At 40.7% G+C, this 15,961-nt stretch overlaps 1 protein-coding gene across 6 annotated transcripts in view; it reads left to right on the top strand.

The window, feature by feature from the left end:
- Nucleotides 1–15,961, top strand: part of pde4ca (phosphodiesterase 4C, cAMP-specific a) — a 63,961-nt gene that overhangs the window by 18,521 nt on the left and 29,479 nt on the right. Inside the window, exon 1 of one of the 6 annotated variants that reach the window (XM_036137858.1) lies at nt 2,211–3,239. The exons of the other annotated variants lie outside the window; for them this stretch is intronic. Within the exon in view, the coding sequence (XP_035993751.1) occupies nt 3,166–3,239 (74 nt within the window). The 5' untranslated portion in view covers nt 2,211–3,165. Of the gene's footprint in view, nt 1–2,210; nt 3,240–15,961 lie in introns of those variants that run through there. 6 annotated transcript variants of the gene reach the window in all.

Raw genomic sequence — 15,961 nt, 5'->3', positions numbered from 1 at the left:
AAAAAAGAAATCAGGAAAGGTGCAAACACTTTTTCACTCCACTATACTTTGTATTGTCTGTATTACTCTTAAAGTGGAAGACGTTGCAGGAGAAGTGAACATGGGTTCCTTTGTTTGCTTGTTCTGCTTCCCTGCATGGCCTCTTCAGACAAGCAGGGAAGCAGAACCAGGAGGTGTTCAGTGAGGGGATTATTTTAGAACACAGGACTTCTAATGCTCTGCTGCCTCACACAGAGACGCAGTTTGGTTTTAGATAAAGATGAATTATTTCTAAAGTCATTTAAAACACACAGTACAGTGCCTTCAACATATGTACTCCATTTAACTTTTACACATTTTATCATATTACAGCAACACATTTCAAAGGATTTTAGTTCAATTTTATGTTTTAGAACAGGCCAGCTGACAGCGCTGGACAAGATCCTCTTAGATGGGCTTCCATCCACGCTATTAGTACAAAATTAGCTAATGTTTCCTACTTGAAGACATTATTGATACTGCACTTTAACTCCTTTTTATTCAGAGTATAATATCAGTTAAGGTTTTGGAGCATTGATCCAAAGTTCAGTAGTAGATGGAGATGTTAATCAGTGTCCGCTGTTCTGGTGGTAATGAAATTAACAAGAGACAACAATGGGACGGGCCCAGAAACAGGAATGGTTCTGCAGGTGTAGGCCACAGATATTTTTTCCTTTTTTCATTTGTCTGCTTTTCAGTAGTTTTGCTTTATACCGGGGTCAGAATCACTACTGGTACCATGAGGCGATACCGGGTCTCTACCGAGGTTGCACAGGCAGTCCAACTCCACCATAGTGGCACATCAACACGTGCCGTTACCAGAAGGTTTGCTGTGTCTCCTAGGATGGCCTCAAGAGCGTGGAGGAGGTTCTTGGAGACCGGCAGTTACTAGGAAAGCTGGGCAGGGCCGTCTGAGGTCCTTAACCCATCAGCAGGACCAGTATCTGTTATTTTGTGTAAGGAGGAACAGGATGGGTACTTCCAGAGCCATAAAAAGTGACCTCCAGGGGCCACTGACATGAATGTTTCTGACCAAATCAGTAGAAACAGACTTAATGAGGATGGGGCCTGAGGCCCAGATGTTCTGTTGTAGTCCCTTTGATCGCTGTCTGGTACCGTGGAGCTTGACTGGCATTTACCAGAGAACAGCAGAATTAACATCTGTTCTTTTCACAGATAAAAGCAGCTTCTCTCTGAGCTCATGTGACAGAAGTGAGAGGATCTGTGGTGAACACTATGCTGCAGCAGCATCGTTCAGAACGTTTGGTTTGGTGGGTCAGTGCTGGTCTGGGGAGACATATCCATGGAGGGACTCACAGACCTGTAGAGGATAAACAATGGCACCCTGACAGGCCATTGATGGACCCTTTACTGGTTCAGTGGGTTCTGGGTTCCTCCTGGGGCATGACGATGTCTGGGCTAATGTGGGAAGAGTAGGTAGGCAGTTCCTGGAGGATGAAGGAATTGATAACGTTGGCTGGTCTCCATGCTCCCCTGACCTACATCTAACAGCACCTCCATGGGTCATCATGTCTAGGTCCATCTGACGCCACCAGGCTGCCCCTCAGACAGTCCAGGAGCTCAGTGATGCCCTGGTCAGTATCTGGGAGGAGATACCCCAGCACGGCGTCCATCATCTCATAAGAAGCATGTCCCAATGTCGTCAGGCATACAAGCACGGGGAGGGGGGGCTACAACTGCTGAGTACCTGCAATGACATTTCAGCAAAACTGGACTAGCCTGCAGCCTCGGCTTTGTATCAGTCGGTTCTGCAAATTATTGACTTAGAAACATACTTTGCAAAATATTTGCAAAAAAAAATATTGAATGCCATCTTTGATTTTCTTCCACTTCAAATAATGATCTTCTTTGGGTTGGTCTGTCAAGTAAAATCCCAATAAAGGTCTTTGAATCTTGGGGTTGTGTAGTGTAACAAAATGTGGAAAGGTTCAGTGGGTTTGGAGACTTTTCCAGGGCACTGTATACTTCCATTTGTGTCTCCTTTCTCCTCCCTCTCTGCTAATTGGCACAGCTAGAATTTGTTCACTTTATCTCTATGAATACCATCAACTCACATTCAGTGCTTCACTCCTGACCAGCAGCCACCCCCTCCCTCTCTCTCTCTCTCTCTCTCTCTCTCTCAGGGGAGATAGCGTTGTTTGTTGTTTTAAGCCTGAGTTTGGTCCCACCACTCTCAGGAGAGACAAGAGGGAGGGCAGAAGCTTATAATGGCCCGCTGACAGGGACTGCATGGGACGGCCTACTAAAGAGAGCATCTGATGGGATTATAACACTCTTTCCTGTTCATTTTTCCCCACTAAGAATAACTCCACTCAGTCCGCTCATGGTGTAGCATCACAGAGACAAGACTACGTTGGGAACAAGTACTTTTTTTTATCAAGAACTTGACTTTGGCAGAGAAAGAAAACCCAGGAAACTCTTTAAAGGATTCAGTTTTGTAAGTTTCAAATTCCTCCACAAGTATTCAAGCTTGTTTCCAATTTAAGAGCAGAGAAAGGAGGATAAAACATACTTTATCTTGTTGGCTTGTTGTATGATAAATTCTTTTTGGACAGCTACCACCATCCTCAGGCCCTGTACTTCGCCCCATTCTGCCCGCTCTTTCTGTGATCAGGGTTTGACAGTCAAGACTTTGCCTTTTTAGGCTTCCCATCATCCTCACATATGCACACACGCATTCTGAGGGGATCTTGTCAAATCAAGCAGATGCACACTTACACAACTGGAACTGAAAACTGAAGTCGAACTTATCTTTTGATGTACCATGGTTCACTGTTCCCACTAAACTCGCAGCCTAAACAGGACTGTGGTCATCTTTATTTTTACTCCCACCGGCTGTGACTGGGGCTCTTGCATTTTGCTGTTTTGCATCTTCAGGTTGCTTTGCATTCGCTGCTCCCGCTTCACATTTTTCCGTACCGTCCTCTCAGTGGAACTTGGCTCACAGTTGCCATAAGTTGGGACTGAGGCCGATTTAAGGAATTTGGACCGATGCTGCTTATGATTCGTGACACCATGGAGGCATTGGTTATGCCGCAGAGGTTCCGCTTTTTCATCCACCTCCCAGAGAATCTTTTCCTATGAATTACTACGCTCAGCCCAAATCCCTCAGAACCTGCAGCTAAAATGATGAACAAAGACTCTCGCTTTTCTAGGAAGATGCACGGCAGCTTCTCCACACGCAGGCACTCCTGCATTGGGTATGTATCCTGCTTATTATGAGCAGTGTTTTGATTGAAGTTATTGCCTGCACTTATTTGGAATTGCAATGACCTTGTTTCTGTTTTCCTATTATAACTAGACAGTTATTGGATGGGACTTCTCTTATCCAATCTTATCCAAGAGACAGTTGTAGATGCAGGAATATCTCAGTTCAGCTGTGGCTCTGCAGGATTCATTTAAGCCCATCTGAAGCTTCAAACTAATTACTCAGATGATTGCGTGCTGAGGTGAAGCTGGTGGATGTTCCTCTTGGCATGCTGTTTTAGGCAGTCCAGGCATATGAATAATACACAGGTTTGGACTTTTTTTTACAAGTAATAATCTGAAAAGACCGATACCCCTAGATAAAGTCCGTCTAGTTGCCTTCATAGCTCACCTAATTGGTAAACAGAAATCCTAAGATTTGGCCCTTGTGGGAGAGTTGCAAGAACAAAGTCATTGTTAAAAGAAAGCTTTAAGAAGTCCTGTCCATGTAGGGGACTCAGCAGATATGTGGAAGAAGGTGCTCAGATGAGGTCAAATGAAACCCTTCAGCATACAAGTAAAACGCTATTTTAGGTACAAAATCAAATCTGCACAGTGCCCTGGGCATACTATCCCCGTTTTAAAGAAAGGTGTTTGGCAACATAAGAGAGGGTTCATTAGAACAGCACATGTGCTGACATTTTTCATCAGCTGTTGTCCAGGAAACAAAACAGACCACCAAAGAACTGTGTGGCAAGTCTCCTAAATTCCAGGCAGTAAATGTTGATTTCACCGACTGACCCAGTATTTAAGATAATAATCTGAATAATCAACAGTAATCAGTAATCTAATCCCTGCAGCTTCGGTTGCTAAGGACATTTACAGATGATTAGAATGTTTGCAAGGATCCATACTGATGCACAGCACAACACCCAAATCTACAATACACAACAAATCAGGCTAAGGTGATAAACCATCACAACAGGAGCATCCTTTAAAAAAAGAATCGTTCACTTTGAAAGGGGAAGGAAAATTAAAAAATAGCAATTTTATTGCAATGTGTGGTGAAGCAAACATTTCTGAACCCTGGGCATGAGGCATGTGCCTCGCGAGTGTCATCAGAACTGCTCCAGCCGTGAGCCTTTTTGGATCATATGAGGAGATCAAAGCAGGTGATTTTACACCACATCTAGAAATACAGAAGAGCAGAGGGCAACAATACAAGCCTCTATTCTCTTATTACCTGATGGGTAGATGTTACATCCTACCTAGAAAGAAAGGAAGCCATCCCATTAGCTGCTTCTATTTTTCATCCACAACTTTTCTTTATTCGTGGTTTGGTGAATGTCAATAACTCTTCATGACCAACTTTGCACACACACACACACACACACACACACACACACACACACACACACACACACACACACACACACACACACACACACACACACACACACACACACACACACACACACACACACACACAGAACAAAGCTGTGTTTGTGATCACACTGACACCTCCTGTCCTCAGTTGTACCAACAGTACCAAGACACTATTCATCCCATCCAACCTCCACAATAAATTGCGTTGCCAGAATACCCCTCAAACTTTAAAAAAAAACAACAACATTTCATTAAGTTACAACCCCAAACTTCACTGTATGTTAGGATTTCATGTGATGGACAAACACAGAGCAGTGCTAAACTCTAAAGAGGAAGTGAGAGAAAACATGAAAAAGGTGACCTGCAGTTGTATTCAGCACACTCTTAGAGAGCCGCCTGTGGCTGCAGTTACACCTGCAAAGGTTTGACATTTCTCTCTGCCAGCTTTTAGTATCTAGACTCAAACATGTGCCTATTATCTTTGGAAACAGCTTAAGCCATAGCAAGATTGAATGGAGGGCCTCTGTGAACATACATTTTCCAAGTCTTGCCAAAGACTGCATTGGATTTAGCTCTGGACTTTGGATCGGTCTTTCTAACGCATGAATATTCTTCAATCTTAACCATTCCATTTCAGTTCTGGCTGCATATTTGGGTTTCAGTGCTGGAAGGTGAGCCTCAACCTCACTCTGTTTTTTGCAGTCTCTAACACAGAGGGTCACCTACATGGTGCCCACAGGCACCAGATGCGGTGCCCACCAGCCTGTTCTGAAAAAGCACAATCCACCAGTGAGCTGCATCTAGAACTTTATTCTATTCTGTTACTCTTCTTGTTAATGGTAAATGGCTTGTACTTGTATTGCGCTTTAACTAGTCTTGACGACCTCCAAAGTGCTTCACACTACAGTTCAGTAATTCACACACACATTCACACCCTGACGGTGGTGAGCTATGTTAGTAGCTACAGCTGCCCTGGGGCACACTGACAGAGGCAAGGCCGCCATGCACCGGCACCACCGGGCCCTCTGACCACTGCCAGCAAGCAATGTGGGTGAAGTGTCTTGCCCAAAGACACAACGACAGAGACAGTCAGTGCAGGGGATCGAACCGGCAACCCACCAATTGCAAGACGAACTCCCTAACCTCTGTGCCACGTCGTCCCACTTACATCACACTTACATTTATATAGATTAAAAATGACAATATCTATAACACAGCATGAAAGATGTATTTATTTAACATAAATTTACGGTGAACTTTGACTGGTCAAGTTCAAAGGTTTTACTGGTAGCCCTTTGTATGACACAACACAGATGAAGTAGCTCTCAGTTTAAAAAGCTTGATGACGCCTGACCTAGTAGATTTTCTTCCAGATTTAATACGTGCTTAGCTCCATCCACCTTCAAAAGAGCTATAACTTACTCTGATGATGAAGAAGGACAGAACGTCAAACACATTATAACGCTGAGTTCAGGGTGATGTGCAGAAATAATTTTCCCTCAAACATATTATTTGCAAAAAGGACAGAAAGAACAGCCTGGCCTGTCAGTTCTGACAGACAGCTATGTCCTGGTAGGTGTGCAGTTGAGCCATGCTCTTTCCATCCACAGATGATGAATACTGTTGTATATCCCAACCCTGCTTTAAACTTCTTCACCTGTCTGCTTTGTCCCTTGGACTTTGTGAAGCTGTTTACTCACTGATGTTCTCTAACAAACCTCTGAGGCCTTGATAGAACAGCTGGATTTATCCTAAGAATAAGTCAAATACACATACAGATAGATTCCTTTGTGTGCAAGTCATTATGACTTGCACGCAGGCTTGTCAGAGTTTTCTTTTTGCTGGATGTCCTTCCTGATGCAACCAGGATTTGAGCTTGGATCCCCCTGCAACAAAGCTGCAGACGTAGCCCAGTACACCACAGAGGAACACGCATGCCTCTGATCTCAGAGCCAGTTATTGCACTGGATTTTATTTAGGGGTATAAATTGTAAAGGGGGATGAATACAATGTAGTCCACACTTTTCAGATTTTTTTGTTATAAAACATGTTAAAACCCATGTACAACTTCATTGTGATGTTTTTTTAATTATTTTATTTTACATGCTTAACAATAAACTAAGCATGTAATATGCTAATAAAAGGAATTAAGCAGTCTGATTTTTACAGAAAATAAATCTTTAATAAAAAAAAAATCTAAAATGGATGTCACACATTGCCTTATATGAATGAAAGATATATGAGTTCTTAAACTTTTGTAGTCATGAACTAATCTCGGTAATAACAATTGTAGTCAGGGGCCGTGTAAAATCAGTCCGAGGGCCACAAATGGCCCCCGGGCCACACTTTAGACAGGCTTGATTTTATTTAGGTGTCAGAGTGAAGAGACTGATTACGAACACCCACCTGTGTTTTGACATTGTTTTTCCAAAAAGCTTGAGAGCCCTGTGTTATTTTGTTTCCCCTCTAAATTGTGCAACACTTTGAGTTGGTCTATCGCATGAATTCCCAGTTTAAACACAACCGTGGCTGTGATGGAACAAATGTGAAAAAGTTCAACGGGCCATTTGGCGAGTTGCAGCACTCACCACTTCCTACAGCTTCTTGCTGGACCTGGGACTCAGCTGAGGGCTCAGAGACAGACGGCATCATGGGATGTCGGTTAGAGCTGCTGTGGCCGTATTTATTTATCTGAAGTTGAAAATGATAGAGGAGAAAAACCAGTGTAGGGTGAGAGTAAGAGAAGTATAAGCAACGAGGGAGTGGTGAAAGGAGATAATTCAGACCAACTGGGGAAAGGGTGGTGATGAGGTTGTAGTGAGGCTGCAGCTGAGATAGCGCTTTAAGGTCAGCGATAAGGAGCGGGTGTAGAGAGGCCGAGTGGCTCGGCTGTTACTGTGCGAACAGCAAAGAGAGAAATACAGTGTGGACAAAAACAATGGATTGTGATGTAAAGAACTGAAAACAAAAGTGTCAAGTGAGGCCATTTAACCAAAGGGCAACAGTCTCAATGTCAGAGGTCCCAATATAGCTACCACCCCCCCTCTCCAAGCACAGTCCCAGAGCAGTCAATACGGCCCGTGTGAGGCTGCGGCGGCTCGGCAGCGCCGTGCGTCACAGCTGTACCCCCTATTTTAAGCATGACTGATTTCCCTAATTGCCTTTAGAGCCTCATCGATTCCTGAGTTGCAGTCCGGGACAGCGGTGACTGTGCTCAGTTTCAAAACAGGCTGCTTTACTGTATTTCCTGCTCACTTCGACAGAAAAGCCACAGAACTGCTGTGTTTAAAGTTCAGCACTTTGAATTAGTTTTTAATAAGTCATTAGATTTAGTGGAAGTCAAAAGGTCAAAGTCCAGAATCCAGTCCAGCGATCACATCTAGTCACGAAGGCTGAACCATGTATTTAGACACTGGCCTGCTTTCAGGACAAATAGATTGTCACCACTAGAGGGAGAAACTAACTAAGCTACATTCAGATAGTAGAAGACTGCAGACCAAGTGGGAGTTGGAGACTGAAGACACAAAACTTGTAATATACCCTGATTTAGTTTTTGGGCTCTTGAAGATTTGATTTTTTTATTATTTTTTATTATTTAATCTAAAATAACTGTCAGGATCTCAACCTGTTTTTATTTAAATAATTACTTACCTGTTACTCATCTGCATCACGTATTGTTATTTCTCATCATATTCTGCCATTTCTACTACACAATTACAACCTGTTTTAAGACATATAGAACACATTTAAACTGTTTGTCTTCTATATTAATTTATGTTTGATTTCCAAGTCAAACAGACCCAGACAAATTTGTCAGCACAGCTGGTATAGATGAGTAAAAATCCTCAATATATTAATATTTTATTCCAGTGGCACAATCTTGCAGAGAGGTTGAGTCCATTTTTCTATTAAAAAACAAAACCACGTTAAGAAATAACTCCACCAGAGTTAAGCCCACCAGATTTTTATTTGTAATCTCCAGGATCACCCAGAACTTTGCAGCCTCTCCATGATGCAAGGGCCCTCCTCTCTAACCACGAGACCACCACTGGTAGTCTGAAGATGCCAATCTTTGGCGCAAGTTTCTTGCCCCACATATGAGCCTGTTCACTGTGACTGATGAAAAGATAATTATGGTACCTCATCCAGTCTAGAGGCAAATGGATAGAATATATGGGCCACTGTGTCAGCTCATATCTACAGTTTAACCCTGGATGCGATATGCTGGGGGGGAGGGGGGGGATTTACCCCCCTCCCCTCCCCCCCTCTGTTTGTGATGCCCCCCCCCCCCCCCTGTGGTCATTTATGTTTTATACCTGGGGGGGGGGGGGGGGGGGATACATTCCTCCCCCCTCTGAACTGAATAAGAAATATTATGGATTTTTAAAAATTTATATTAATACATGTCTTGTGTCCTTCACATTTGTAAATTATTTTTTGTTTGTTTTTAAAGAGTATTATTACACTTTCTGCTCGAAGCGGTTAAAGTAAATTAATACCCACTCCCGAGTCCCGACAGTAGATGGCGCAAGTTTAAAAACAATAATCTAACCTACTGGATCTAGCTAGCTACCTGAAAGAGCACCTGCTAGCTAACCATTATTAATAAAACTTGTATTCATTAATAAAACTTTTGAAATGATCCCCCCCCCCCCCCCCCCTCTCTGTTTTTGCACACTGGTTAAACTCATTAAAACTCAATAAACTCATTAAACTGGTTAAACCCATGACTCTGTAAAGCCCTTCCAGATGTTTAAAGTAAACATCTGGAAGTTTAAGTTTATTATCGTTTTGCAGTCATGTCACTGAGAATCTGTGGAAGGAGCAAAAGATAAGGTGGATGACAAGGAGGCCAAACTTTAAAAACTTATCGTCACCAAAGAGAAATGGTCAAAATACCAGAGGAAACTGGTAAAACGCTACTCAGCAAGTATAAGAAGGGGTTAATTGATGTGATAACCAAAAATCCTTCCAGTGATTATTGAATAAAATTTCAACATGCTGTTTTTGTGTAAAAAGTAAAAATAAAGAAATAAAAAAATATATTTACATTGTTTTATTATCTTTTGACATAATAGCTTCATTGTATAATTTCAACTGTTGACACCTTTTAGCTGCATGGAAACTTCCATGGAAATTTTGCCTCTGGTCATTTTTGTGAAAAGAATTATTTATTAACATAAGATTTTCCCCCATTAAAAAAGTTAAAATTAATTTTAAATAATCAGAATTCCCCTGTGTGCTGACGGCATAGATTTTTTTTTACACAGCTTTACGAATACAGATTTTCTTTGGTTTTGTAAAAAAATTAGACCCATTTACAATTTACCTTTTTTCTCCAAAAGTTCCGAAATCCATGTTTAATCCATATTCAACCATTTAGAAATGAAAATGCCGTTTTAGAAAATTGCAATCTGTCTTTAGATCCCAGCATAGTATTGAATCTGCTGTAACAGGAGTTGATCACGGCATTGCTCTGTCAGTTTACCCTAATGGTCCAGTAGCTCCACTGCTTCTGGACTTTATATCAGCCCTTGACGCTGTGCACCACTCTGTCCTCCTGTCTATATGACTATGTTTGTGTCCATGGTGCAGCTTTGAAGTGTTTTACACCCTACATGACTGATACAACCTTTTCTGTCATGCTCAATGACTTCTCCCCCTATACTGCTCCTCTTATATGTGGGGTGCCACAGGGCTCCATTTTAGGCCCTCTGCCTTTTTCCTTACATTTCTATGCAGATGGTTTGCAGATTTATTTACCATTAAAGACATGATACATTTACTACAATCCCCAGGAGTTGTTTTTAGTCTTAGGTTCCTGGGGATCGTGCTTTCTGTCAGCTTTTCACCTTGCAGTATTTATTCCTGTTTAGGTTATATAGACTGGATTATGTTCCTTCATTCTAGTTTCTTGTCATTGTTTAGTTTACTGTTCATTATGAATTTAGTCAGTTTCCTGTTCCTCTTTGTCTGATCCTCCATTGTGCTCCCCTGTTCTGGGTTGCACCATGTTTTCGGCTTTGCCTGCTCTGTCTGTAAGTTTAGCTGTTTTATTCTTAATAAAACACCTTTCACCTCATCATGCAACTACCAAACTCTTGCCTGCACTTTGGTCCGCCAACAAATACCCTAAACATGTCAACAGTAATACACAATATTGTCTCTTTGACTGCATCTCGCCTATGAAACAATGGCTAAGGCAGACATTTTTGCTTTTAAATGAACAAACAGAATGAATTTGACTCGGCAATAAAATTACCATTGACTTTGGTGTTCTGACTAATAATTTAAGTGACATATTTGACAAGAGTAAAAAAAATTGAGAAATAGTTCACGTCTGTTGTTTTGTCTGGTTTGTATCACCTATGACTTTAAACTAAGGGCGAGTCATTTTAAATCGCTGTGACCGGGAGAAGACTGTTCACGCTTTTATCAGTGCCGTCTATGTCCACCAGTCACCCCTAGTCACCTGCAATATGTTCACAATGCAGCAGCTCACCTTTTAACTTACATTCCTAGATGGGAACCCATTACGTCTGTTTTATTTTCACTGCAGTGGCATCCTGTTCTTTCCTTCTGTTTAAGATAGAATTCAAGCTTTTATTAATTTTTATTCACACTCATTTATTTATTTAATTTTTTTAAAGCTCTTAATTTCCTCTTTAAATAAATACTTTTTAAATGTAAGCAGGCTTTTAATACTTATACAACCATAAGTGCACCCACAGTTTTATCAACCTCATTTTAACCAATTTGTGTAATTTCTCAACCTGTTTATGAGGCTTCCTTATATTTGATTGATTGCATGGAATCCCTTAGTTACATGTTTGAATTTGGGGATTTCTGTGTAGGTGTACATAATTGTGACTATTGATGAGTGCATTGGTATTCATGAGTAAGAGTCTGCCATCCAATCAATCCCTGCACCAAATGAACCCTAAACTCTGTGCCATGTTGGCAGATACCAGGCCATTGAATTAGGGGCTTTACTACAGTACATAGTTAAGCATAGTGAATTAAAAAGACTGCACTAGTTAAATATAGGCCGCTTACAGAGCTCCAGGCTCACACAATGTTTTGACTCTGTGTTACCTGGATGTTTGGCAAAAATCCAACTCAGTACATCCGTAAAATCCATTAAAACAACTGTTGAACACGATGGTGGAAGGCTGATGATTTGGGCTTGGTTTGCACACATGACCTGGGTCATTTTTCATACCGCTGAATCTGTAGCATACACAATTTAGTCTTCACACTGTTTTAATTGATCAAAAAAATTCAGAATGAACATGACATCTCTGACAAATCAAATATTTTGTATTTGGGCGCCCTGCTACAGAACAGATTTAGTCAAATGTACCAGCACTGACCCAGACTTAATAACGTTACTTAATCTCGTATTGCACTTTGCAGACACTCCGTTTGGCCTGACAAAGATTTTCTAACCTCAGGAGGCAAAACCTTCTCCCTAATAATTAATTAGTCAGAAGGGTGGGTTTAATTTGACTAATAACTGACTGACAAATAAGGACACCAGTATAGCGTTGAACTTTAAGCCCTGGATAGTCGTTTAGCCTTTGAACATTCAAGAAAGAAATTTGGACAAAATCTATGAAAAGTAACACATACAGTCCTGAAAAAGGGTTCTGTAAACACAACAGATGTGTATTGATGAAAACTGAAAAGTTTTGCAGCATTTCTACTGTTCTTCTGCACCACACGGGGCGTGTTTTCTCAGAGAATGCCACGGTGTGAAAACGACTTCCGGAGTGTAACATTTTGAAATCGTCTATGTCACTATCGTCGTGTAAACAGGAAAAATGGAATCTGCCTGTATGGGAAACCCCTGGTAAAAGCACAGTGTGACTTAGTGGTGGTGCAGGGAGTGTTTGTACGCATGCACATGTTGCTGAGTTTCAAACAACATACCACCTAATAGTGGCATGGAAGGAAGATTACCCCATTTTCAACTTTTCTACCAGTGCTGTGTGGATGGAGATTGTAAATAAAACGTTTTCTTGTAGATGTGTTAATAGAAAGATAATTATTCCCGTTTTCAGTTGATCGTTGTCATGGAAACAGGGCCTCAGCAGAACACTGTAAATTCTGCACTCTTCATCCCATTATACACACTCTATACAACACAGGGTGCATCCTAACAAATATTTGAAAAATGTGACAGAACTGGATGTAAGTCCCATTTAGACCCACCTAATGCATGTAATGATTGCCAACAGACATGTTAAGATAGAAACCAGTTTGACAGTTATAGAAAAAAACTGATTGACAGTAGCTTTAAATATTTCCCTTTCAGCAGCACAGAGCTCATCCTACTTCCACGTACTGCATTGCTTTAGATCACAAAGTTAAACCTTTTTGGTCAATATTCAACATTAACTGGCAAGTATGACATTTTTTTAAACAAGGAATTACATTTTAGATTTTCTGGTTGAATGTTTTTTTAGACAAATATCACATTTGTTGTCAAAATATAACTGAATATTAATGTACATATTAACACATGACAGAATGGTTTCCAGCAGAGTGCTAAATACTGCGGGGGGGCTCGACCCCCCCGATTAACCCATGAGAACCCCTGAAAGCCTCAAAAGCAAAATTTAAAGGGGGTCTCAAATTGTGTCAAAAAAATTAAAAAGGAAATATTTATATTTATAATATTTTTTGTCACTAATGGTCACTAAAAAAAAATTAAGCTCAACATGTCCAGTATTTAAAATTCAAAACATTTATTCACAAATATCAGAATCAGAGTCAGACATACTTTAATGATCCCAGGGGGAAATATGTTCTGTTTTTTGCCAAGTGGAACCAGCCAATCCTGTTCGCGTATGCAAATTAGGCATGTGCGTGCCAAACAGAAGAAAGACGTAATGCTGACAACAATCAATACTAAAAATGTTTAAATTTTAGTATTAGGAACTGATCTTATCTGTTGTGCCTGTGCACTTTATCTGTTTCACTATTGGTGAATGAGAAACGTCCTCTCGAGTCCTTGTATGTCTGGTGAAAGTGAAGAATTGACATTAAAGCCAACTTTGACTTTGACATTGTAATGTTATAGGCCTACTGCATATTGAGAAAATTTACATCGGTATTGCGCAACAACCGGGAGATGGGGACCCCCCCAAATATTGACAGGTATTTCGCACACTGGTTTCCAGCCAAACCATGAATAAATCATGTTGACTTATACCCAACAACTCTGACATACAGTACTGCCCTAACGAAACAGCTATGAAACAGCTTGTGGTTCAGGAATGCTAACCAGCCTCCTTGAAGCCAGCTAATGATATCATGAGGCCCCTGTGCCAAGAATGGGCTGATGAACCCACAACTAAGGGTTCATCCAGAATTTGTGCCTTGTCATCTTATCAGTTTTAAAATGTTCTGTGTCAAATAGTTTCGACCAAACTGACCAGGACTTCAGACTGAAACTGTCTCAAGTGCAAGGCGAAGACACTGAGCAGAACCAAACACAACCATGCTGACGTAGATCCATGGAACACTGTGAACCCCTTTGGTGTACAGCCAATTAAGTGTTTTAATGTGGCGGCGCTGCACAGCGTATGTGTGCATGTCCACTCTATTTAACTTAGAATAATGTTTTAAACCAAATTATATTTCATAGAAACAGGTCAAAACAGGACAGAAGTGTAAATTTAGCTTTATACCTCTTCTTTATCTTATCTCCATTTGGGCAGCCGGCACCAAAGTAACATCACGTATTCAAATCTCCATATATAGAATATATAAGCTGAACAAAATCAGAAACTGCATCCTTCACCTATACTGTGCTGTGAAACTTTAACAGTTATTCAGGTTGCTTAAACAATTTAGCTTAAAATGCCAAATTAAAAAAAGGTTCCATTTCAGAACATTATCAAGCGCAAAACTGGAGCAACTACTGAGGTAATCAGTCAGTAGCTTGCTGGATGCTGTTGACAAAGATGCAACTAAAGATAAGCGGACAGAGACACTGGTGAGCAAAACATGCTGAGAGAAGAGCTAATTCTAACCTGTCAAAGTCTAAGGTGAAACTACAGAAGCAGTAGCTAAACCAGTTTGATTGGATTTATATTTAAAAAATGCCATTCCTGATGTAGACTCTAGAAAGCCCTTTTACTGCAGGGCTGCATATCATTTATCATTGTGATGGGCCCTTCTGATCAGCCTAGTTACGTTTCCTGAAGTGAAAGTTTCCTCCATACATCACAGAAACGGAAGCCCAGCATCATAAAATATAAAGTAAAACGAGAAGAACTTGTGTCACAGTCAATGTTATTCAGCTATTTTAACAAAAGAACATTCTGACACCTCTGCTGTCAAGTCTTTATACTGGTTTACTTTCTATTTCAATCCATCCATGCCTTCATTTATTGTCTTTTCATGATGCTTGATTCCACTCAACTTTAATTCTGTTTCTGGAAATAGTTCTTCGTGCTCAACTAGCAGAAAAGAAAAATATTTTTAGCCACATTTTTCTTCTTTGCAGGTTTAAAGAATGTTGACAAGGAAAGCAGCTATCCCTCATTGTTCTACTTTTATATGAAAATAAAGTTTTCTTATATTATAACAATATTAGAACAGGAAGAATGCAACTGTTAGGAATAAGAAAACAGAGCCATTTGCATCTTATTGTTTGCTGCAATAAGAATCATGTAAAGGCATCCTGAACATGCAGTCACATGGTGTACACCTTTGTTTCTCCTTTTGACACCTAGAATAGCCTTCATCTCTCCGTCTCTGAAGCTAGGAGTAAAATGAATGTTATATTTAAGCAGATAAAATTATAGTAAACAGCCTCTAATAGCCTACTCAGAAAACAAAGACAGGTAAACAGAAGAAGGGCGATGAGGAAAAAGCAAGCTAAGTAGGAAGAATTAGACCGAGCCCGTAATAAAATGAGGATAAACATCTGAGCAGCAGGCTGGCTGCACTAGGGGGGAGGAGCTGTGGAGGAGGGCTGTAGCAGCAGAGAGCAAGGGGGCGGGACTTAGAAGGTGTGCTTGTTCAAACTTTCAGGCTAAGTCCACGGTTTTCCCAGAACTCCCTACTGCAGCTTTAATACAGCAAGCATTTCTATGACAGGGTGGAAAATTGTGTCCCCTTGTTTTTGATAAATCAGATGGGCAAAACCCCTTTTAGTGTTTCAGATCTACAGCTGACAGACCTCTTTTCTTCCGAAATCAGACCATTTTGTTCATTAAAATATTTCGGACCTTGTTTATGATTGAACAAATGAAACTAAAGAAACTCACTATTTGATTATTTTTGATATTTTTAATGAAAATAAATAAATTCAGGCCCACAAATACTTCCAGCTTGA

This window comes from Fundulus heteroclitus, chromosome 6, assembly GCF_011125445.2.
Source record: "Fundulus heteroclitus isolate FHET01 chromosome 6, MU-UCD_Fhet_4.1, whole genome shotgun sequence".
NCBI lineage: Eukaryota > Metazoa > Chordata > Actinopteri > Cyprinodontiformes > Fundulidae > Fundulus > Fundulus heteroclitus.
This window is presented reverse-complemented; position numbering and strand designations above follow the sequence as displayed.